Source organism: Ahaetulla prasina, chromosome 4, assembly GCF_028640845.1.
Source record: "Ahaetulla prasina isolate Xishuangbanna chromosome 4, ASM2864084v1, whole genome shotgun sequence".
NCBI classification, from domain to species: Eukaryota; Metazoa; Chordata; class Lepidosauria; order Squamata; family Colubridae; genus Ahaetulla; species Ahaetulla prasina.
Window position 1 is genome coordinate 136126944 of NC_080542.1, and position 26006 is coordinate 136152949.

The following is a 26006-nucleotide window of genomic DNA, read 5'->3' on the forward strand; positions in this document are numbered from 1 at the left end:
TTGGTCGCGTTGATGGATGATCTCTGGAGGACCATAGACAGGGGTTATTCCTCTGCCCTGGTCCTATTAGACCTCTCAGCGGCTTTCGATACCATCGACCATGGTATCCTGCTGCGCCGGTTGGAGGGGTTGGGAGTGGGAGGCACCGTTTATCGGTGGTTCTCCTCCTATCTCTCCGACCGGTCGCAGACGGTGTTGACAGGGGGGCAGAGGTTGACCACAAGACACCTCACTTGTGGGGTGCCGCAGTGGTCGATTCTCTCGCCCCTCCTGTTCAACATCTATATGAAGCCGTTGGGTGAGGTCATCAGTGGCTTTGGGGTGAGATATCAACTTTACGCTGATGATACTCAGCTGTACTTTTCCACCCCGGGCCACCCCAACGAAGCTGTTGAAGTGTTGTCCCGGTGTTTGGAAGCCGTACGGGTCTGGATGGGGAGGAACAGGCTCAGGCTCAATCCCTCCAAGACGGAGTGGCTGTGGATGCTGGCACCCCGATACAGTCAGCTGCAGCCGCGGCTGACTGTTGGGGGCGAGTTATTGGCCCCAAAGGAGGGAGTGCGCAACTTGGTTGTTCTCCTGGATGCACGGCTGTCGTTTGAAGATCATTTAGCAGCCGTCTCCAGGAGAGCCTTTCACCAGGTTCGCCTAGTTCGCCAGTTGCGCCCCTTCCTTGATCGGGATGCCCTATGCACAGTCACTCATGGTCTTGTTACCTCCCGCCTGGATTATTGCAATGCTCTCTACATGGGTCTCCCCTTGAGATGCACTCGGAGGCTTCAGTTGGTCCAGAATGCAGCTGCGCGGGTGATAGAGGGAGTCTCACGTAGCTCCCATGTGACACCTCTCCTGCGCAGACTGCGCTGGCTTCCTGTTGCCTTTCGGGTGCATTTCAAGGTTCTGGGTACCACCTTTAAAGCGCTCCATAGCTTGGGACCTGGGTACTTATGGGACCGCCTTCTGTTACCTCATGCCTCCCACCGCCTTCTGTTACCTCATGCCTCCACGCCACACAGAGAGGGCCTCCCCAGGGTGCCGCCCACCAGACAATGTTGGCTGGCGGCCCCCAGGGGAAGATCCTTCTCTGTGGGGGCCCCCACTCTTTGGAATGAACTTCCCCCTGGTTTACTTCAAATACCTGACCTTTGGACTTTTCGCCGTGAACTGAAAACATATCTGTTTGTTCGTGTGGGGCTTTCTTAAATTGTTTAGTTTTAAATTTTAAATTTCTCTCTGGTTTTAATTGGGGTTTTTTAGATTTTTAACTATTTTAATTCGGGCCACACTGTATAATAAGTTTTTTAATTTTTATTTTAACTGTACATTGTTTCTTTTACTTTGGCTGTACACGCCTGAGTCCTTCGGGAGAAGGGCGGTTTATAAATCTAATAAAATAAATAAATAAATAAATCTTTCCCAAGGAGGAGGTTGGTGGCCTTGAACTAGGCCATTGTGCAACACTGGCGATGAGAAATAGTGATTTTTGCCATTGGTACCACCACCATGTAGGCCTTAATTGTGGCCTATGTCTAGTCAGCTTCATTCGTAATATTCCTCCACGTTTTAGTCCTTTTCAGAACCCACACTTCCTCCCTCAATCATAGGCAGTTTCGGGACTGACAGTCCACATGAAGGAACAGGGGCACAATCCTGCCCAGGATATTCCCCCACCTCCTTCTAAAACTGAGTGGAACCATTATTTCCTGAAAGCAGACTATTCAAATAGGGCCCATTTTTCGCTACCTATGAATACTGCTTGAGATGGCCTAAGGAGAAGGGAAATGAAGTAACGCAATAGTCTCTTCCGCAGCCCCATCCCTTTTAGCCATTGAAAAATCAAGGAGAAGAAGTATGGTTGCACATCGATCATCCACAAGTTCCAACAATGCTATCTGAGTCCCTGTCCCTCACATAACTTGGCTTGAAACCCTAGAAAAAGGGGTCCAGATCATTTATTTCAATCAGGACCCTCTGGAGCTTCAAACCTTCTCAAAAATGGTGAGGTGAACACTGGAGAAATCAAATGCCCAGTATGTTTCCCCAGCCCCTTCCACTAGTGAGTCCATTAGTCACCAGGACCCTCTGGAGCAGCAGGGTAACCTTTTCAAAATGGTGATGGTGAAACTGGACAAAAATCCAAGAGCAGACCATTCGAAGAGGGCCTGTCTTTCGTTCCCTATTAACACTCCTTGGGACCGGCCAAGTAAAGGGATATGAAGTAATGCAATACTCTCTTGCCCAGCCCCATCTCCTTTAGCCATTGAAAAATCAAAATAAAAGAAGGGTTGCACATAGATCATCCAGAAGTGCCAGCAATGCTATCTGGCTCCCTGTCCCTCACATAACTTGCCTTGAAACCCTAGAGAAAGGGGTCCAGATCATTTACTTCAATCCGGACCCTCTGGAGCTTCAAGGACCATTTTCCACAATCTTGACCGGCCAAGTAGAAGGGATATGAAGTAACCTAATACCCTCTTGCACAGCCCCATCTCCTTTAGCCATTGAAAAATCAAGGAAATAAAGGATGGTTGCATATAGATCATCCACAAGTGCCAACAATGCTATCTGACTCCCTGTCCCTCACATAATTTGCCTTGAAACCCTAGAGAAAGGGGTCCAGAACATTTACTTCAATCAGGACCCTCTGGAGCTTCAAGGGACCTTTTTCCATAACCTTCTCAAAAATGGTGAGGTGAACAATGGAGAAATCAAATGCCCAGTATGTCTCCCCAGCCCCTTCCACTAGTGAGTCCATTAGTCACCAGGACCCTCTGGAGCAGCAGGGCAACCTTTTCAAAATGGTGATGGTGAAACTGGACAAAAATCCAAGAGCAGACCATTCGAAGAGGGCCTATCTTTCGTTCCCTATTAACACTGCTTCGGACTGGCCAAGTAGAAGGGATATGAAATAACTCAATACTCTCTTGCACAGCCCCATCCCAGTTTTGACCAGTTTTTCCACCACCTTCCCTAGAAAGATGAGGTGGACACTGGAGAAACCAAACTCTCAGGATGTCTCCCAGTTTCTTTTGAAATGGGTTCATTAGTTTCTGAGGGTGTACTATTCAAATAGAGCTTGCCTCTCTTGTAGAGGAAGGCACATTGGAAAATCTTATAGCCACCAGGGCATGGCGTAATAATAATGACAGGCGGTATACCTTATCATGTCTAATCATGACAAATTTCCCATCACATCTTGTTTACATTGCTCTGAGAGGAAAATCACATCCAGGATCTGACCACTATCTCAAGTGGGCCTTAAATCATCCTGGATATGTCGATGGTTATGAACTCTTGGGCTTCTGAAGCCAAGCCCGGGATAGCAGATTCAAGCCCTCCAGGACCATCAACCTAGGGAATTCCACCCAAAGCCCTGAGATAGCCTCCAGCAGGTCAGGCAGGTTGTTATTCATCAGGTAGGCTGGTATAGCAGCAACACTCCCAATTGATCATTCATGCTTACTCAATAAAGATTGCCTTGAAATGATGCATGAACCTGATCTGTGTTTGTCAAGGGTAGCATTCTCAAGATCTGTGCATACTGAAAATAAATTGAGAGTTTTAGTTAAAAAAAAAAGCTTACTGTTCTGGCTTTAAATGCTTGTGGCATTTTTTCCTCCCATAGAACTTCTAACTGTACTCAGCATAAAGACTTGTGCTCTGGGTAAGACTCTTATTTCAAAAGGGCTGATTGTTAATGACATCAGCATATCCATTTCTGTGTTATGGCCGTCCACCACGCTCCATGATAACAGCAGGCTAATGACAAGGAAGTTACAAGAGGCTACACAATCCTGTAATTCAGCCACTTTGATCATAGCACATTAACTGCTTTATCACCTGTCACTTCCAATTAGCACATACCCTTATCCCGTTGCTAATAGACACTTGGCAGCAAAATTAATTATATAGTCATAATTCCTAAAATTTGAGCTTTCAAACACTTTTTGCTAAGCACATTCATGGTTTTTGTAGCAGCAGTGGCTGTACTTTGAGTAAGATGAACGTAAGTTTGCTGAAGGGGAATATTTTTGGTTTGATGGAGGGAGAATACAGTGCTTAAAGTAATTTATGATTAATAAAAATCAGCATTGCTATCATGGAAATATATTAATACAATCTCTTACAAGGAAGCAAATTATATCAAAATCTGCTCTCACACTTGAGAGGACTAACAAGAAATTTAAAAGCTGGTTGCAAATGATTAAAGATGATGCCCTTTTGTGGAGAAGGGATGCACATAGGCTAGTCAAATGTTCAATAAAACATTGCCATGCAATTCAGGTCATGAGCAACCAATCAATATCCAATATCAACATAATCTGTTATTTTCGCTTCCTTTTTTAGAGGAATTAAGCTAAATTTGTATGGCCAGTAACTATACTGGCCTGGTTTATAGATACCATTCCATAAGTGGGAATGTCTTAAGGAGGAGACAAGATTAAGACCAAGAAACTGAGCTCCAGTTGGAGTTGGGAAGGAAATGCAAGCTTGAATGGACTTCCTTTTGTTCTGTTATCTCACCTGCTGTTAAAAGTATTGCTTGCTATCTGGTCCTTGCTACCAGTGGGGAAAGAAAGAAGATACTGAATCAAGGCCCATCAACAGATTCCTGCCCAACTCTTCAACTCTGCCCTCAGATTTTTGTTTATATTTCTGAAGCCCATGAGATAAGGGATATGTTTCTTCAAAGTTTTTCCCTTTCCTCCATTCACTAAAGTTGTTATTTACAACAGAGTGACAAATAACATATATATAATATATTCTCTGGGTGCAGTAAGAGAGTTGCATTGTACACTAACAATGTGAAATAACCAAGGACTATGAGACAAAAGACTTTCTGATATTTTTTTTCTTTTCAGACCACTTTGATTTTGTACGTATCAGATTGGATTGCAGAATAAAATTATAATAAGTACCGTAGTACCTTTCAAATGAAATATAAAATTATACTTCCCCAGCATTTCAATTCTGGTTTTTAGGTTGAGATTATCATAATATGCAAATTGGACTATCTTTAATTGGTTAAAAGGAAGGCAGCTAATCAGCCAAAATGTATTTAACGATTTGACAAATGATGACGGGTAGAAGATTTCCTTGGTGGAAAGCTAGAAAGAAAAAAAAATCATCTACAATGTTTAAGTAAGAACAGCATCAATACCAATCATAGATAATTTAGCAAATCTGCAAGATGCAGAGTTGAATGATGACTTTAAATATCCTATCAAGCCCTGATTCATTTCTTTGAAAATGTAAAAGAAAAAATGAAGATACAACATCCCCTAGATTTCAAAAAGCCTTAAAAGCAAGCTGAAAAATGTTAAGTTCCCCCACTCTAAGGCCACAAAAGAACATTGGACTTTAATATCCCTACTCATGGTCAAGACTCTTTTCGTTGCTCAATAGGAATTACTATCTAGTTAAATTCCATTATGTCCAACATGTAGTTTTCATGGTAAATAAGATTAAGGTGCACTTTCAGTTAAAATAATGAATGAATAAAAAGAGTGAAGCCCGGCCTACACCAATGTGATTACTTGAGACTCTCCATGGAAAAGAGACTCCCCATGGCTTACTAACATGGAAACTTAAAATATTTGCTAGGTAATACTTGATTGCACTGTATTAAGAATGGCGTGTGGTGTTCTAAGCAGAAATGTAATAAATCATCATAAATCATCTTTTGGCCATAGCATGTTAGCCCTCTTCTGGATATTAGGAACTGTGGAAGTGATTATGATTGCCTTTCCTAGGAGAGGAAAATATTATGTTCATTTGTTGGTACACACGAAGCCCATATAAGGAAGATTCATTCCATTAACTTTCATCTAGGAATAAGTGCTGTTTATAAAGTGTCACCTAAATCAGGAGAAAGCAACCTGTGATATCAGAGGCGCAAACCTGATTTCTATGCGAACCCTCTCTGACCATAATTACCTATCTAGTTTTTCCTATCTTTTGATATGGGAATTAGATTTTGGAAGAGATCTTAATTAAATCTAGTTTTGTTTTATTTAGTTTTGTTTTACTTTTTCCTATTTGGCCTGCTTTTGCATACTTTAAATGTAGGTAGTTCTTCATCAGTTCACACCAATTGTTAGGTCTGTTGCAAATATCACTAGGTAACTGACCTCGAAGCTATCTGTAATTAAAATATGGACTTGATTATTGAACAGTTTCAAATATGAACAAGAACAGTAAATAGTGCATATTTGTTTTAGGGACAGGGTAATTAGATTTTTATGGTTTTGAAAGAGAAGCAGGTGAGTCCATAGTTTCTCTGCACTGTGATGGACTCACAAGTGCACGTTGCTAATTGGCTGGTTCCTCAGCCAAGTGGGTATAAAAGGGGAGCTGTTCCCTGGTGCCAGTTGTTGGATTCCCACCCTATATTAAAGAGCTGTCGTCACTGAACTTGTCTCTTGCCTCCTCATTCACCCAATCCAACATTGGCGACGAAGGTGGGATTGAGGTTGGCACAGAGATACGAAGAACGAGCTAGTCACTTTTGAATCCAACCAAGTTCGGCACAACCTCGACGAAGACCAGGCAATGGGATGTATGCCTACATGCCGCCAGCCCCATTCGATCCAGCCACCGAAAAGTAGGGATCGTACATGGCCTGTTTCAATTGCTTCCTCAAAGCAAACGACTTTCAAGGACTGCCGGACAACAGGAAAAGAGCCTACTTCTTGAGCCACTGCCACCCTGCAGTCTTCAACACCACTGAATCGCTATCCGAACTGACGCCCGTCCAAACCATTCCCTGGCAAGTACTCAAGGAGACCCTCAGTGCACACTATGCCCCAGTGCCGTCCAAATTCATGCAGCAGTACGAATTCCACCAACGGCTACAGTGAGAAGGTAAGCCGATCAGTGCTTATATGGGTGCCCTGCGCAAGGCCGCGACACACTGCGAGTACCGAGATTTGGATGACGCACTCCTAGAGCAACTAATTTGCGGAGTGAGGGATGTATGGCTACAGAGAAGACTACTGGCAAGGTCTAACTTAACCCTAGAGGTTGTCCTCGACAAAGCAAGGGCACACGAGCTATCAACGAAAGCCATGGAAACACTCCAGAGACCAAGCGCGACGAACACATCATCGAACATGATTCCGATGCACCGAGAAGAGTCCAACTTCGAAAGCGAAGGCGAATCGGAGGAAGAGGTCTTCAAAACAGAGAGAACAGCGCAGGATGAAGAGGATGAATGCACTAGCTGCGGAGGAAGCCACCAGAGAAATACATGCCGTTTCAAAGACACTGTCTGCAGGCAGTGCGAGCAAAAGGGACACCTGGTTAGAGTGTGCCAGGTGAGTCAAACTTCCCGCCAAAAGAACAGAGCTGGATCAAAACCAACCAATCAGCAGCCGTCCTTCCTCTGGAGGACACAAAATGGCTCCAAAAAGGGTGCGAAATCAAACCAAACCTGAATCAGCCAAGCCACTGTCAGCCCAGAGAAAAAGATTTTCACTATGGTTGGCATTGACGGCAAGGAAATGGAGATGGAGAATGACACCGGATCATCCATCACAATCATTTCCTGGGACAACATAAAGGCGGCGCTTCCACACATAAAGAAGGAGACCCTTCCATATCAAAGACTTCAAGTGCAAGACTACCAAGGGAACCAGAGCCCTGTGGAAGGAATCGCCACCGTGAGAGTGACCTACGGCCAACACAACAAACAACTACCAGTAACCATTGTCCGGGGAAGACTCTCTACCCTCCTGGGACTAGACTGGCTCAGAGCCCTAGGGATGGGCTAGGATGGGCTAGGATGGGATGGGTCTCCAGTTTCATCGGGATACATGCTATCAACCAAAGCCTGAAGGAAGCTCTCCTATGCGAATTCCAGGACGTGTTCACAGGCAACCTCGGCAAGTATGTGAGGACCTCTATCTCTTTTAACCTAGACCCTACAGTCGCCTCAATCAGACTGAAAGCCAGGTGGATATCTTTTGCACTGAAACCAAAAATCGACCAGGAACTAGACAAGCTAGTAAGGCAAGGAATATTACTCCCCATTGACCATGCAAAATGGGAGACACCTATAGTGACTTCCATAAAACCGGATGGGTCTGTCCACATCTGTGCGGACTACAAAGCAACACTAAACAAGGCCTTGCAGAAGAGTGCCTACCCTGTGCCAATAGTGCAGCATCTACTGCACTCCCTGGGGCCAGGAAAAACATTTGCTAAGCTAGACTTGGCGTAGACGTAGCAGCAACTGCCAGTAGATGACGCCACAGCCAAAGCACAGACTATAGTAATCCATAGAGGTGCCTTCAAATGCACCCAGTTACAATCTGCGGTTAGTGTAACCCCAGGACTTTTTCAAAACCTAATGGAACGGTTGCTGCAACAAATACCAGGAGCAGTGCCATATTTCGATGATGTCCTGGTATCGGCAGCTAACCAACAACAATTGGGGGACAGACTAAGGAGTGTCCTGACAGTTTTTAGGACTGCAGGACTTCAAATAAAGCTAGACAAATGCCAAATTGGGGTGCCAACAGTTGAGTTTCTGGGTTATCGAATAGACGAAGCGGGCATCCACCCCACAGAATCAAAAGTCAAAGCCATCCAAGAGGCACCCACTCCACAGAACAAAGCAGAGCTTCAAGCCTTCCTGGAACTCCTAAACTTCTATGCAATATTCCTGCAACAAAATGCCATAATAGCAGAACCACTACATAGACTACTAGCTAAAAAATCGCCTTGGGTCTGGGAGAAAGCTGAAGCAGCTGTCTGCGCTGGGGTCAAGAAATTACTAGCAGAGGACAGACTATTGATTCAATACAACAATACCCTACCAATTGTCCTCATCTGCGATGTCTCCCCCTTTGGAGTGGGAGCCGTACTGAGCCACTGGCTACCCATTGGTCCAAAGCACCCAGCGCATATTTTTCCCAAACCCTATCCAGTGCTGAGAGGAATTACAGCCAGCTGGACAGCGAAGCCCTGGCTGTAGTGGCTGGGGTCAAGAAATTCCACAAGTACCTCTTCAGAAGGATTTTTGAACTCACACAGACCACAGGCCCCTACTAGGACTGTTGGCAGGGGTCCGATCCACACCGGTAGCCATGTCACCAAGGCTGACCAAATGGGCTATTTTCCTGGTGGCGTACTCATACAACCTGGTCCACTGCCCTGGGAAGGACCTGAGCCATGCCGATGCTCTAAGCAGATGCTCACTGCCGAAGTTGGTGGAAGACCCAACCCCGGGAAGACTGGCACTGCTAATAGACTCTTTGGACTCGGGGCCCCTTACGTCAGCGGAAGGGATTTTATTGTTAAGGCTGTCATTGGCTGGATACAGAGGGGTTGGCCAAGTGGACAAGTACTGGGAGAATTCAAACAGTTTGCAACAAAACAGATTGAACTGTCAACACAGGGAAGGTGCCTACTGTGGGGAGATTGCATTGTAATACCAACATGTATCCAAGAAAGAGCATTAGAAATGCTGCATGAGGGGCACCCTGGGATTGTCCGGATGAAGGGGCTAGCAAGGAGTTATGTGTGGTGGCCACAAATAGATGATGACATCTTGAAATGGGTAGCCAGTCCCCCGACAGCCCCGGTTAAAGAGTGGGAGAGACCCCGAGGCCCCTGATCCCGGATCCACATAGACTTTGCGGGACCATTCCACAGCCAAACCTTCTTAATAATAGTAGACGCTTTCTAAAAGTGGCTGGAAGTAATGCACATGAAATCCACCACTGCAGAAGCAGTCATTAGAGCCCTCAGAAAACTGTTTACAACCCATGGGTTACCGGACACCCTGGTATCAGATAATCGGCCACAATTCTCCGCAACCCTTTTTGAGGGCTACCTGGCAGAGCTAGGAATCCGCCATGCCCTATCGGCTCCATACCACCTGGCCTCGAATGGTTTTGCAGAATGATTTGTCAGATCCACTAAAGAGGCATTGGCACGACTGGGACCAGGAGACTGGCAAGAGAGAATAGACACATTCCTAGCAGCCCAACACGGCACACCTTGTACAGCCATGGGCCACAGTCCGGCTGAACTATTAATGGGAAAAAAACTAAGGTGCACATTGGATAGGTTGAACCCCAATTACTCCCCAGACGGGTACCAGGGGGGAGGAGAAAGGACAAGAGGGTTCCAAATAGGAGCACCAGTATTCGCTAGAAACTATGCCGAAGGCCCCATATGGCTGGCCAGCATGATAACAGGGATTACAGGTCCAAAGTTCTATATTGTGGACATGGGCAACGGTAAAATAGAGCGAAGGCATATAGATCAAATATGTAGGTGGATAGAACAAACACCAAAGAAACCAGTCCCTGACTAGCAACAAATCTCTCCAACAGCTGACTCAAGCCCAAAGTTACCGGAGGACTTACCTGAAGACTTTGGTGTCCAGTGTTGTCCTCAATGGCAATCAGTTCCCGTTAACGACAAAACTGCCAATAATCCATTACAAAGTGAAGAAATAACCAATAATCCAAACCAAGAGGGCCCAACAGAAGAGCTGGGGGGAACAGAAAGTACCTCCGACCAGCCTGACTCCCTGACCAAAACTGAATTGCGCAGGTCAACTAGGCTCAGGGAACGCCCTAGCTGTCTGCGTGATTACATATGCAAATAATTGTAAATTTAGACCAAAGTGTTTTCTGGGAAGGGAGGGGTGTTATGTATGGAACATTTGGAGGGAATTTGGCGCAGGAAAATGCACATTGTTAATTGGCTGGTGCCTCAGCCAAGTGGGTATAAAAGGAGAGCTGTTCCCTGGTGCCCGTTGTTGGATTCCAACCCTATATTAAAGAGCTGTCGTCGTTGAACTTGTCTCTTGCCTCCTCATTCACCCGACTCAACATAACCCCTTGCCTAAGGCAGGAGTTCATCATCAGTTCACATAACTATTGTTTTGTTTATAGGATACACATTTTGAGGGCAGTCATTTTTTTCCCATGTAACTATTGGCATAGCTAAGGACAATTGTGAGTTCTTAGAAAACAGCTGGGGAACTAGTTCTATAAGTTGGAGAAACCGTTTAGAAATTGCATTTATAGTTTAGAAATATAAATAATTGCTCAAAGCAACTATTGTATTGAATTATTGTATTCTAATAGAAGTGAATATATGTAGCCTAGGGTTGAAGTGTAGAGTTATTGATGCTTTCTGAGCGTGATTGTTTGCTTGGAGATGTTTCATTACCCAGCTAGGTAACATCATCAGTGTGAGTCATGTTGTTGTTCACCAAAACCTCCACAGTTATTGTACTTTAAATTGATGAACACATCATAGCTTGCTTCCTGAATATACAATGAGGATGATGTTTAATCCATTATCAGGTTGTAAGATCAGTACAGGCAAGAAACATTATTAAATACCATTTTTATTATTTATGGTGGCATTTGAAAATTGTTACACTGAGATGTGAGTGTATATGATTGTATTGATTGTAGGGGATATGACACCCATGCCTCTTTGTTAGCTTCCACCCTACATTGGGTGGTATTGATAAAATTTTATGTTGATAGTCCACTTCATACAACATATTAAGCTATATATAACTTATTTGGATATGACATAGCATGTTATACAAACCTAACCACTGTGGTTTATAAACCATAGATGATGAGTTAAACATGTTATGGGAAAGCAGCCAGTTATGTTTATTTGATAAAGAATGGTTAAGTAAACTAGTGCTCTGTATAGCAAATGACCTCACTTGATATTGTTTCTAAATCACAAAGTTTATACAAGTTAAGCCAAAACTAGCCAAACCACATGCTTGATATCTAAACTGAGCCACAGCTGATGAACTTTGAGCGTGAGAAGATCTCACTCAACTTTCTATTGAACTATGAGCTTCTGTCAACGTAACTACAGCATGTACTGATAAAAAGAGTACAACTGAAATAGTAATAATTTACCATATATTTTCTCATCTGATTTTGGTCCCACATTTTACTGTTTATTGTCAGGCTATTTAGAGGGACTAGCAGTTTGAGCAAGGACTCTTGCACAGATGGCTAGAGCACAAACAAGTAAATGATAATCCTAAAGATAGGTAGTAGCTTCATCCTCACTGGCAAAGGAGGATACTAGCCTTGTCAGTCAAGGAATTCTGGCTGGCAGAGTTCAGGAGAAAGAGATTGTCTACTGTGTCTCTTGCCTTATGGAACATCTTACTCCTGAGAGAGATTGGCTCCCACCCTTCTGTGCCACCTCAGGATCTTAAGTCTACCAGATCGCCTGGGGCCCTGACTAAGGAGGGAGTATCACATTGCGGTGGTTGTGGAATTAAAAGCCAATACCCCTTCCCTCCCCCCCCCTTTGTTCCCTCTCTCCTCTGCTTTTAACTATATCTTGGTTAGGATTTCTACTTTTACTCTTTGAAAGACATTTATTTGTTAGGTTTTTAATGTTCTAATGCCTGAAGTTGCCCAGAGACATCTGCAATGAGATGGGGTATGTGGGGGTGGGGAACAAAATAAATTTCAGCAAACAAAATGGCATGTCTAATCTGAGGAAGATTTAAAACAACCATTTAAGTTCCTGAAGAAATGCTAACAAATTGGCAAGGGGCTGTGTTAAAGAAAATAAATAGCTATAGGGTTGTTGTTGTTGTTGTTTTAAAAAAATCAGCTCTAGGGGTTTTTGTAGTTTGCAAATCTAAGCGTGATTATTAAGAAGTAAAATTCAGTTTTAGTTATAAGGCAACAAATCATGTCACTTCTTCTTTAATAAAAATAATGCACAAAACATATATGCCCAGTACGATTGTTAGGAAGTGCTGAGGTCTATCTGGTTAGCGGCATAAATGAAAGAGGCAAGATAGTAGCCACGATGGGGCTGCAGAGACAGGGACCTTAAATGGGCCTTCAGTGCTTAAAAAAACTAATTTTTTAGAAGGGCACATTATGGGCCCATCTAAGGCTGGCTCATGCCCATAGAAAAGCTGGGCATTTGCTTAAGGCAGCATGATGAGGGTTAGGATTACTTTTGGTAAGTGCAAGCAACCAGCTTCACTGCATTCTGACTAGAGCAACCACCAGATGGCAATATGACAAAAAGATAACGAGTGCCTTAAGTTCCTGGAATTCTCTAGCATTTTTGAACTTGGCTTGGTCTAGGATGCTCACAGTTTCCTAGTTGGAACTATAGTTAAGTCTGTCTGTCCATGTGTTTTGAAATTAAGGAGTTTTCATGTTTTTTAAGTGCTAGTTGGGGATAATGGAGTTGGGGTATTGTTTGCTCATTTGGGTACAGCTGGTGAGGTGTTTTGGTTTTGATCACTGGTTTTGGGGAAAAAAATGTCTTCCACAGATTGTGGGGGGGAGGGGGATGTTTCATGTGCAACCTAGAACCCTTTCATGGCCCGGGAGACCGGGGCCGAGGAGAAAGAGAAGATGGTGACGGGGCTGATAGAGGAAGATGGCACAGCCTCTCTGGCCCCAGAGGAGCAGGATGAGGCAGCCCTGGGTTTCTCAGGCCTGAGAAGGGTCATCGTAGAAGAAGAGAGGGCACAGGAAGACCGAGCGAGCAGGGAGGAGACAGAAAAGACAGGAAGCAGAGCAGAGCAGCTCTGGGGAATAGGATATTTAAGGAGAAGCTGTGGGTAAGGGCGTTTGTCAGGAAAAGGTTTTGCATTCGTCCAGCCACACTTAATTATTAGCGACATCTTGCTACCTTGTTTTGCCTTGCTTTGCTTTACCTTGCCTTTTTTTGCTGCAGCCCCAGCGAACTTTCCGAGCGACGAGGACGCCCCGTGATCAGGTTCTGATCCCAGGACTGCTGCTCCTCTGGATGTATAGCAGCCAAGAACTATTGGAAGCATGTGTGTGTGCTTAGAGCTCTGCTCTTGAATTTGCAGTGCACTGTGGGGATTTTGGGAAAAGTTTGGAGCAATAAAAGGGAATTTAAAGCCTTCGGTTCGGCTATGTCGCTTCCGTGCCCAGCCCGAGTCATCACAATCCTGCACATGCGCAGATGAAGCTTTGCTCGTTCACTGCTTGCACGGACCAGTTCCTAACAGGCCACAGACCGGTACCGTCCACAAGCAAGAGGCTGGGAACCTCTGTCATAGATTATCTGTTTCCTTTTCATGATGCTCCGGGTTACTTCAGTATGTACTTGTGCATGTTCTTACACAGGTTCTGTTGTGGAAAACTGAGTTTTTACTTTGGTGATGGAGCACTTGGTTAGGGTGGGTAGTTCTACTATAATGTTCTACTTTCTTGTATCATTAAGGTAGGGAAAACTGCTTTGGATTCCACTGGTTTATCTCAGACACTCTTTCCTTTGTTAAGATTGTTTTAATTTAAAAAATTACGTCAGGAAACTGACATACTGCAAAGCAAAGAACTGGATTTCAGCCACCACTTTTATTGAAGAGGTGCCTTGCCTCTTCTATCATTGCAGCCATTTTGTGAATATGCCCTCCACAGAACTCCCAATGGGATCGCAGCCTAAAAGAGTGCCTTGGGTTAGACTTTGTTTAAATTAGAAAACAGTCTCTAATTAAAGAATATGTTGTAATTTCCATCTTACGGTTTAGAGAGAGATCACCAAGAAGACTATGGTTTTTTTTAATTCTTGAAGGATGACAGTTAAAGCCAAGAAAAACACCTTAGATTTATTTTGTGGTTAAACACCGTAGTCTTTATTTTTGGCTTTAAACTTGGATTAAGTTGCTTAGCTTCAAAAACATTCTTTTGAATAGATTCAGTTGGTTTCCTTCATTTGTTTGTTTGTTTTATTGATAAATAATGAGCTCAAGAACTTGGCTTGCAAACTTATCTAGCTTTAGGCTTCTTTAGAGCTAGACATAAAAGAGATATATAAAAGAAAAATAAAGAAAAGAAAAGGAATGTATTCAGAATTCTAGCTTGCTGATTTCATCGGAGCTTGTTTCTAGTAAAATACTTTATTTACGGAAGGCAGTTTAAAGACACATTTAAAAAAAGAGAGAGAGAAAGCTTTTTAAATTTGTATTTGTGTGCCCAAAACTAAGCTGTGCATCTGTGTTAACATTAATTCTGAAATATAATTTCTCTATATTCTCCTCACTTCCCTGCCTGTTCTAATGAAAAAAGCTTCAAATGAAGTTTCGGAATATTCAATAGGTGAAAGGACTATTCATACGTTCATTTTGTTTGCTGTATTCTAATTCTGAGTCATCATTATTTGTTACTTAAATTATGTAAAAATTTTACATAGATATTAAATAAATGTGGGCATCCCACACTAATTCACAGGTGGGTCAAAGGATAAGGTAGCTGATAATATTGGGGAATGTTCCTGAAAAATTTAGCTTCACAAGGAAGGATGCACAGTTCCGCCCAAAGCAATTACAGGCCAGTTTAGATGCCATCCAATACTCACACATGAAACCCTTCATATAACACAACTGAAAAAAATCCATAATAACCTTTTTAATCCAGACCTCTGGAATTTGGCCAATATTGTTGGATGAAAATGAAGAATGGACTTGACTGAACATGAATGAGAGCTGCTATTAAGATTTACCTCATGGCAATAAGAATGGTGAAGTGTCAATACTCCATTGCTCTTATTGTATCCACAGAATGCCATTCAATGACCCTATTTAGGGTCACCTGGACTCTCTTTGGAAAGGGTGACCTGGAAATTCACCAGCTTGGCTGTTCAGAGAAATTTTCCAGGAGGTAAAATCACTCAGATTTGTTCCCATAGGATGCCATAAGTGACCCAAGTCCTATGGAGATGCCCAAGGAGCAGTTATGTGGGAAATGCGCGTTTTTGTTGGCCCTGAGGAAATGGCTAGGTTGTGTTGAATGCAAATGCATTAGATCCAAACCCATCCTGGCTGGTTAAAACTCTCAGAAGGTAATGGTAAATTCATCCTTCTTCACGAAGTGTTCCCGAGTCTTTTTAAAGAAGCACGGGTATGCTTCCTGATTAAGAAGCTGGATAATACTCCAGACTACCCTTGAAAAATATTCGGAAGCTTTAGCTAGTGCAAAATGCAACTGTGCAAGTACACTAAGTGCTCCCAAAAAAGTATATGCGTAACATCTCTTTTGCAGGAACTGCATTAGGCTCCAGTGCCTCTGGTCCCATTATTCAAGAGGTTGGTTACGACCTATAAATGCCTGCAAGGCATAGGGCCAAGCTACCTATGGAACTAGATTCATCCCATCCCATTGGCCCATTCCACCAGATCAGGCAGGAAAGGTGGTTGTGGATTCTGTCAGTTAAAGAATTTTGACTGGGTCTAGGAGGAGAGCCTTTCCTACCATTGCCCCCACCCTATGGAATATTCTTCCTCTGGAGGCGAGGCAGTCCCCCCCCCCACTCTTTTAATTTCTAATATATGGCTTTGCCACCTGACGTGGGGATGCCCAAGAAACATGCAGTCATGAAGTTGGTGCGTGCCGTGAAAGTGCTCCCTTTCCCATTGTCAACCAATTTTCAACAGGGTTAATTACACTTTCCTCGTTAATAAATATTATAATCTTTTTAAAATTTTCAACTCTAAGTTTTAACTCTAACATTTTAATTTTGTATATATTGTTTTATATTTCAGTGTTTTGTTCTAAACTGCCAGGGTCTCTTTGAGAGAAATGGGCTACTTAAACAAACAAGCAAACAAATAAGCAAGCAAACAAACATTTTCTATTGCCTTAGCAAGAAATGATGGTGAGGATTGTCTTATAATACCTTAGGAGGCTGGATCCAGAAATGGCTTTGACACCCTCCCCTTTAAATCCAGAGGTATTACTCCTTGATTCCCCTAAGAGTGTACTGAATGTGGACACATCCATGCTGTTATGCATTTTTTGGATGCTTTTATGAGTTAAGAGAGGCAAAGTTGTAATCTGCAAGTTCATCCCACCGACAATCTTATCACTTTCCTTAGGCATTATAAGCTTGAAGGAATCCAGATGGTGATCACAGGAGGATGCTACTTTGTCATCTCTTAAAATTCTATCTGCCTGACATCCAATCTGGAGATAATATGAACAATTTTGTCCTGAAAATGCTTAGTTAATTGCTCACAAATATTCTGAAACATCAAGAGGGTTTGGTCACTCTAAACTTGCTGGCCTGCATTTTCCAGATGCAATAAGTACAGAGTGGTGCTTATTGGCTCCACCACTCTTGACGCTTTGGAATAGGCTCAAAAGTGGACTCTTTACTATGTCCAACTCTAACCCTATGTCTGTGTAGACTTTTCACATCTATTTGTCTCATCTTTAACTCTGCAAATCTACTTTTAGTAGAGTAGCTTCTAGAAGAAGGAAGCTAGCTTCTAGCTTTTACTCCCTTCTCCAAGTGTCCCATTCCTAGATTTATTCTCTTTTTGGCTCCTAAAGAGCTCCAGTTCCTGCATACTTCCAAGAGAACAGCATCTCTTTTTGCCTCTTATGCAGAAAGGGAGATGTTCAGCCCGCTAGCCCGCCCACCAGCCAGCCAGCCTTCCCATTTCTCATTTTTGGTACGTCAACCCCATCTCCTTAACTAACCTGGTTTCCTTCTTCTTTTCAGTCCTTTTCCTGTTCCATCCCTTCAACCACTATAAGGATTCTACTATAAATAATTTCTTCTACTTTCCCTCTCATAATTCCTCTATTATTATTTTTCCCTTGAATATTCAATTTAATCTAACGCTTCTTTGCAATCTATTTTGTTTCATCTCAGTTGTGTCATTCACTATTATTCCATATCAGTTATTCCTCTTTCTTCCCAGACTAGATAAGGCTCAAGGCATTGGGGAGGTGGTCAAGCCTTGTCTTCTTGCATATGCAAGTTCACTGGTTGAGCCCTCCCTCTTTCCCCCCCACCCCCACTGAGAAGGTTGCTGCCCAATAATTATCCATCCACTCCTTCACATGCTCTTCTCCTTGAACTGCTCTCAAGCTTGCTGTGCAAGACTCCTACTCCTCTACTACTTAAAACAAACTACAGCTGGAGTCTGGAGTCCATTGCCAGCCAGACACAGATAGCCCTACAGGGTTCTCAAGACAGAGTTCAGTTTCATAAAGCACCCAAGAAGGCTGATGGCAGTATCCACAGGTAAATGTTTATGCTTCTAAAATATAGAACAATATTGTGTGTACAGTATAAAATCAATAAAAAAGCAGGTTATAAAATTGTATTGTTTTCCTTCCTTCCTTCCTTCCTTCCTTCCTTCCTTCCTTCCTTCCTTCCTTCCTTCCTTCCTTCCTTCCTTCCTTCCTTCCTTCCTTCCTTCCTTCATCTTTTCTTTCTTTTTTCTTTTCATTTTTTCCTCTTTTTCTTTCTTTTCCTTCACACACAGACACACATTTTTCTCAGAATATCCATTAATTTCACACATGAATATATTCCATGCAAAATTATATAGCACAGGAGGGTCTTTTATGGTGTCCTTCTATTGTTTGTCTTGATGCTTTTGCCAAAAAGCCTTAAAGATGGAACACCATGCTTTGTATACTTAGTCTTTTTTATTTGTATTGAGTGGGAAGTAAATCTAAGATATATAATACAAAGAACCATGACAGTGCTGGCAAACTTCATGCATTCAATATATGATATACGTTCAGTTTGGGAAAAACCTCATTTTTAATTTCAATCTAATAATGGAAGAAAAGAATTATCAATAAAGAATAGCAAACCAATCTAATGCAGGCAGTCAAAAAATTCTACTTTGGTCAAAAATTAAGTCTAAATTTAAGAAGTTTAATCTGAATTTATGTAGAAAAGGGTTTTGTTTTATGAGGGCAACGTGAGGAAGTGACTTAAACTTTGTAAATTTTTTGGAGTTAGGATGCATTTTGTATTGGTTTGACACATGTAATTAAAAGAAAATTCCAATGCATTGTTTTATAAAATGGGTTTGAAAATGGGATGAATAAATTATTGTTTAAAGCTTGTAATATATTTTGAAATTAAATTTGGAAAGTATTTATCTTCAAGAGGATGAGGGAAAGAAAAGATTTTGACCTTCCATTTTTCTTTATTTTTATATGTATAATGCTCAAGTAATTCTTATAGTTTGCAAAGTATTATTGAAAGTGTGTGTGTGTATGTATGTATGTATGTATGTATGTATGTATGTATGTGAAAAGGAAGTTAAAAATGATGTATTATAATTAATTGGTATTGGTTATAAAGATGAAATTTGTTCAAGAAATGTTTAGAATCTTAAAATGAATATAACAGAGTTTTCTCTTTAAGGTTAAAGTATTTGAAAGAATAATGGATTTAATGTGGATGATCATAGTTTAGAAAGATTAATAAGTGTAAATAGAAATATATTATCATTTCCCACAATGGGGGAAAAATAAATTTAGAAAAGATTGCAATGTAAACTGTATTAAGATATTATATTTGGTCTTGTATCTATTGGGATATTGCTTCTGTTTTTTAAACTTGAAATAGAAAAAAACATTTAGAATTTAGTTTGAAACTTAATAATTGTAGTTAGTGCATTGTGTGGCTTGTAATAATAGGTAATGCAGAAAGTTGAAGTTATAAATGTATTAGAATTTTACAGTTTTGGAAAGAGTCAGAAGTCAACACCCTTTTTACTCTCCTTTTTTAAAATCTTCATTGTATTTTATGCGATAATAAATCTTGTTAGAACTTTCATTAAAAAAAAAGTCTAAACTATATACGGTCTCAAAGTTTTTGAAAACAATAGTCTTGTTTTAACAATGCTGCATAGTCGGGTAGGGATCATTGGAATTGTTTTATAACCCATCTGAACCATACATATGGAAATCATCAAAAGAAAAAGCTACATAATCATGTTCTTTAGATGAACCTTCAATATTGAAATGATTTCTGTGTTCTGCCATGTTCTGTTGACTTTCCTCATCATTTGCTTAGTCATATACTAATATAGACTCTCTTAAAGTATTAAGAATTAAAAGCAACCTAGAGAATATCCCAAACAGCAAACTGTATTAAGACTAAAAAAGATTTTAATTAGCTGGAATAATCCAAATGCAGATCCTGCGGAAATGGTCACCCTAAAATAACTGTTTTTTCCTATTGTTACTAATGGAATGTATTTCCAGGGCATTGTATTTTGGGCTCTAAGGAATTTACAACATTAATTCTCTCTTAGAAACTACCTGTGTTTATGACCTCTTGTTGGAGTTCCAAGCTGATATTTAGATTTTTGATTTTAGATGTTCACACAGAAGCAGTCCAGGCAGCTCTTGCAAAACATAAAGAACGGAAGATGGCAGTACCTATGCCATCCAAGAGACGTTCACTGGTGGTGCAAACATCAATGGATGCCTACACCCCTCCAGGTAAGGACCTGTACTAAAAGTGTTACGATTGGATTTCAGATTTGAGCACTCATAACAGTAAATAGGTATGGATGAATATGTAAAGTAAGAATCCCACCACGTAGTGGTTACAATAAAACTGTCTGATCCATCTCTTTTTGAAGCACCTAATTTTATGTTATTAAAGGCTTTTCTTAAGCAGCAAGTCTTGACTAATTATAGTAGGACAGGAAGGAAGGAAAGAAGGAAGGAAGGAAGGAAGGAAGGAAGGAAGGAAGGAAGGAAGGAAGAAAGAAAGAAAGAAAGAAAGAAAGAAAGAAAGAAAGAAAGAAAGAAAGAAAGAAAGAAAGAAAGAAAGAGAAAGAAATTCAGTAGCTTGGCAGTATCTTCTCCATTGCAGTTCATAATTTTAGACCAGATTTCTTGATAGGTAGATGTAATTACATAGAGAATACTAATGTGATATTTTAAAATCATGATTTGTTGAGCAAACCACAGACCTTGTTTGCCAATAACAGGATGGATGGATTTGCATACTTCAAGCGGCCAGAGACAGGAAACCATTTTGCAACACTGAGTCTTTGCATTTTAGCCAATTTCCAAGGTACTTAGGTAGGCTAGAATTCTTTAAAAAGTAAAATAGCTTTACAAGTTATTGGAAGTTTATTATGCTTTTCATTTCATTAAAACAAAAACTGACATCGCCTCTCTTCAGTGTTGCATGGTGATCTGATGAGTTCTGAGGACTACAAAAATGAATGCAAGATATGGATTTTCTCCATTCCTTTACTGAAATTGACACATATTGTCTGCCTATTCTAGGCCCATGTTCCTCTCACTTTGCAAGTATTTTGAGATGTTCTCCGAAATAACCATAAGGAATATGAGGAGATTTTTGTAGTGTTGTTTCTGTTGCTCTGTGATATTCACTTAATTCTGCCATATTAAACAAAGTCCATTTAGTTCAAGATTTTGAGTTCCCACTGTGGCCAAACCAGATATTCTTGTGCTGTAGCTTTTATAGCATCTGGTGTTTATTGCATCCTGTTACTAATGTTAGAGAATTGCTACTTTGGGAATGGAAATGCTTTTAGAATAAAGCAATGATTCTGACTAAATTATGAATAGTACGAACAACATTGCTTGTTTTGATATAACTTCTAAATCAAGATATCTAGAGAATACCAGGTTGGAGAAAATTATTGTAATGACTCAATTTTCTTGCATGGTTACATCAGTATATTTGAAGTTATGCCAACTACATAAACCCCTAGCTCAACAGAAATTGGTACCTGAATTGTTTTGCAAATTTCTTGGACATCACTGCAATTTGAACTGAACTCTTTGGCTTTGGGTCAGTGTCTGAATACAGCAACATAAAATCTTAGCCCCGGGTTATCTGTCATGCATTTGTCTGCCATACTAGATACCTCCTCTGGCTCTGAAGATGAAGGTTCCGTGCAAGGCGATTCCCAGGGAACACCAACCTCAAGCCAAGGGAGTATAAATATGGAGCACTGGATCAGTCAAGCCATCCATGGCTCAACCACATCTACCACTTCTTCATCCTCAACCCAAAGTGGTGGCAGTGGGGCTGCACATAGGCTAGCTGATGTTATGTCACAAACTCATATAGGTATGTATGCACCCCCTTTTTTTACATATAGTTCTTATCTGTTAATTAATTATATTTAAGGGTATTGTTTCAAATACTTCAAAACACAATGTAATTTTGAAGGAAAAGCATCCCACTCTGGGAGAAACATTCAAAAATGCATTTTCAAGGACACTCAGTAGACGTTCATCAGTGCCAGATGTGTTAAAATATTCTTTTTTTTTTTAAGGTTGTCTCCCTTTCCTTTAACTTTGGAACACCATTCAGACCAGAAATTCTTTGCTTCCTCTCCCACCCACCTTTTAAAACAATAGTTCACTGATACTTTTAACTGAAGGTCACATTCTTTCAAAAAAGCCAGCAATGAGTGGAAGAGTTCCTTTCTTAAGGCAAAACTTTATCATGCAATATTAAATATTTTTTAATAATACAAAACTGGATAAATCAATTATTTAATGGCATGTTTGTTTGGGGAGGATACATGTTCTATCAAAGGCATGAAATTATTAAATGTTGTAATCAAGACAGTTTCATGAACCGTAACCAGCTATAACTCTAATTTGCAAGGCATATATTCCTGTAGTTTGAAAATTTGCAACTAAAGAGAATTATGGGTTAGCATGACAGATTAAAGCCAACTAGTTTTTACATTTCTTAATTGGATCGTAACTAGATATTTAGAGATGACCTTCTCAGTTTGATGGCATGATAAGAAGATACCTATTCATGAAAGCCTTAGGAGTAAATCAGTTTGCCAATGCTGGAAGAGAACACAATTGCACGAACTGAGAACCCTCCTGTTCTCAAAGTATGGATTGCTAATATTAAGGGAGTGTAACTCATGTTGACTGTATTACTGCTTGCGAAATAGGAGGTTGAGGAAAACCAACCAGTCAGTAATGCATGGATAAACTAGAACACTTCATTCATGTTTTAAAGCAAAATAAGGCATCAATGTGTTGTCTCCACAACATTAATCAGGAATAACAATGTACTATTAATGACAAAAATGTGCAAATGTTCATGTTTCCATTAAAGAAATATATTTTATAGGCTACCCTGCCAGTGGGAAGTGCCTCATTATAACAAGTCATTGCATTTTGAAAGTACTAATTGTGATCAATATGAATGTTTAAAAGAAAGCACTCGCCACCTCTGACTGCGAAGAGGAAACTTCCAATCTGAACACAAGGGGAATCTAACCTTCTAAACCCCATGTGAAATATTGTTCACTTCTTTAGATAATATATTATCCCCAACAGGGAGTCTTGGGAGGTTGAGTGGAGACCATAATGTGAAATATGAACAGGGCCTGGAGTGCCAATAATTTTGTGCAAGGTTATTGAGACCTTTAATGTCATGTTTCTTTCTTGCATTGTGGTGCACCCATCCTAAAAGATGGTCAAAGCCTGAGCAGAAATAGCTTGCCTTTTTGCTGCTACTGATGATAACTTTAATATTGGAGCACCTTTCAAGTGAAGAAAAGCACTTTTAACACATTACTTGTTACCTGCTAATCCCTTATTGGTAAATTAGAAGTTAAGGTGGAAGTCAGTGGCTTGCTAAAGGATCATTATAAGGAAGAAGCACTCACACAAAAGAACTACGAGCAAGCTCACTGAAGATAGAAGTGAAAAAATAAGTATTATTAGACTCTGTTTGATAATAGACATTGGTTTTGTTTGACTTAGTGAAGAAATTGTGAACTATCATTCTCTGGGATTTTCCCCTGAGTTAAGCTATGTCTTCCATAAATACCATTTAAATTCAGTACGTTTTTTTCAAGAAAATTCCTAAATTACAATTATAGCATGTGGCTATTCATCCCTGAAGCTTTATTAAATTGGGGAAGCCCCTTCCACCAACTTTCTTTTGGTCAATGTTAAAGTCTTCATGAACTACAGAGAGAACTATCAGTGATTATTCAGTGAGGACGTGGGGACTATTCAGTGAGGACGTGGGAACTATCAGTGACTATTCAGTGAGGATGTCCTCCTGAGGACGTGGACAGGCTGCTGGGAAGGCTGAATGCCACCACATGTTTATTGGACCCGTGTCCCTCCTGGTTGGTGCTGGTCACACAGGAGGTTACACAAGGCTGGCTCCAGGGGATTATTAACGCTTCTTTGATGGAGGGTGTTGTTCCTACCGCCTTGAAAGAGGCGGTGGTAAGGCCCCTCCTCAAGAAGCCTTCCCTGGACCCAGCTGTTTTGGGAAACTACCGTCCTGTCTCCAACCTTCGCTTCGTGGCGAAGGTTGTTGAGAGTGTGGTGGCATGTCAGTTACCCCAGTACCTGGATGAAACGGTCTATCTGGATCCATTCCAGTCCGGCTTTCAACCTGGGTATAGCACAGAGACGGCTTTGGTCGCGTTGGTTGATGATCTCTGGAGGGCTCGGGACAGAGGTTATTCCTCTGCCCTGGTCCTTTTGGATCTCTCAGCGGTTTTCGATACCATCAACCATGGTATCCTGCTGCGCCGGCTGGGGAGTTTGGGAGTGGGAGGCACCGTTTTTTGGTGGTTCTCCTCCTATCTCTCCGACCGGTCGCAGACGGTGTTGGCAGGAGGGCAGAGATTGACCGCGAGGCGCCTCATGTGTGGGATGCTGCAGGGGGTGGTTCTCTTGCCTCTCCTGTTCAACATCTATATGAAGCCGCTGGGTGAGATCATCAGTGGTTTTGGGGTGAGTTACCAACTGTACGCTGATGACACTCAGCTCTACATTTCCACCCCAGGCCACCCCAACGAAGCTGTCGAAGTGCTGTCCCGGTGTCTGGAGGCATGCGGGTCTAGATGGGGAGAAACAGGCTCAAGCTCAACCCCTCCAAGACTGAGTGGCTGTGGATGCCGGCATCCCGGTACAGCCAGCTGCAGCCGTGGCTACTGTTGGGGGTGAATCACTGGCCCCGATGGAGAGGGTGCGCAACTTGGGCGTTCTCCTGGATGGGCGGTTTTCCTTTGAAGAACATCTGACGACCGTCTCCAGGAGAGCTTTTTATCAGGTACGCCTGATTCGCCAGTTGTGCCCTTTCTAGACCGGGATTCCCTATGCACAGTCACTCATGCTCTCGTCACTTCTCGCCTGGACTACTGCAATGCTCTCTACGTGGGGCTCCCCTTGAAGAGTCCCCGGAGGCTTCAGTTGGTCCAGAATGCAGCTGCGTGGGTGATAGAGGGAGCCACCTCTAACACCTCTCCTGCGCAAGCTGCACTGGCTGCCTGTGGTCTTCCGGATGTACTTCAAGGTGTTGGTTACCACCTTTAAAGCGAAGAGGCAGTGAAGAGTGGGGGAGCTGCCGGAGCAAACGGGGAGATGGCAAACTCCCTGTAGCTCCGGATCTTTTCCCTCAACCCAGCGGGGAGGAATGCAGCACCATAGTCCATCTTGGCAGCTGCACCAAAGCCGCGGCGGCCCTAAGAGTGGGCAGGAAGAAGAAGCATCAAGAAACGAATTGTTGAAGTTGGGTGAATGATGATCTCACGAAGAAAAAAATAAGAATTTTAAATAGGCACAAGCTTTGGGGAGAATTTGTAGATTGGCGGCTAATTGAATAACAAGTGAAAGTCAGTTTGGAGAATACACATTTGGGAAGAGAAAGAGAGAAGATAGGGCTTGGAATGGAAGCAGAGCCCCATTTAAATAAAGAAAAGGAAAACAATTTTTTTCTAACTAAACAATGGTTTGGAGATTCTTGGAAGCCTTAACGGATTATATTGGAAACTAAAGAAATAGGAGAAAAAAGTAAAAGAAACTATTGAACTGTTTTTTATGCGAATATCTGAAATCCCTCTGTTTTAAATTTATGGAATGTTAAAGATATCAATAGGAAATAAGAATCTGTAAAATAAATAAATACAATTAAGGGAAAATCTTGGAAAATTGACCTTCACGTATCAAAGCATTTGAGAACAAAGGAACTTTGTCACCAAAATGGCTATTTGTGAGCTGTAACTTAAAGGAGACATCTAGAGGCAGAGGAAGATAGCTAGAGGATTAGTGGTTGGGACTACACAACAGCTTTGGAAGAGAGTTTTAGATGGCGTGTGTTTGAACTATAGAAATTGAATTCCCTATTTAAACAAGAACCCAGAGGCAAAGAAAGTATGCAAGAATGGAATAGCAGACTATTCCCCATGGAGAAAG

General features: G+C 41.7%; 1 protein-coding gene across 5 annotated transcripts in view; it reads left to right on the forward strand.

The window, feature by feature from the left end:
- The window catches only part of DIP2C (disco interacting protein 2 homolog C), a 420860-nt gene that overhangs the window by 284526 nt on the left and 110328 nt on the right, over window positions 1–26006 (forward strand). For all 5 annotated transcript variants that reach the window (XM_058183966.1, XM_058183967.1, XM_058183969.1 and 2 more), the window contains 2 exons: window positions 20142–20267; window positions 21673–21882. In XM_058183966.1, coding sequence (XP_058039949.1) covers window positions 20142–20267; window positions 21673–21882 — 336 coding nt within the window. The remainder of the gene's footprint in view (window positions 1–20141; window positions 20268–21672; window positions 21883–26006) is intronic.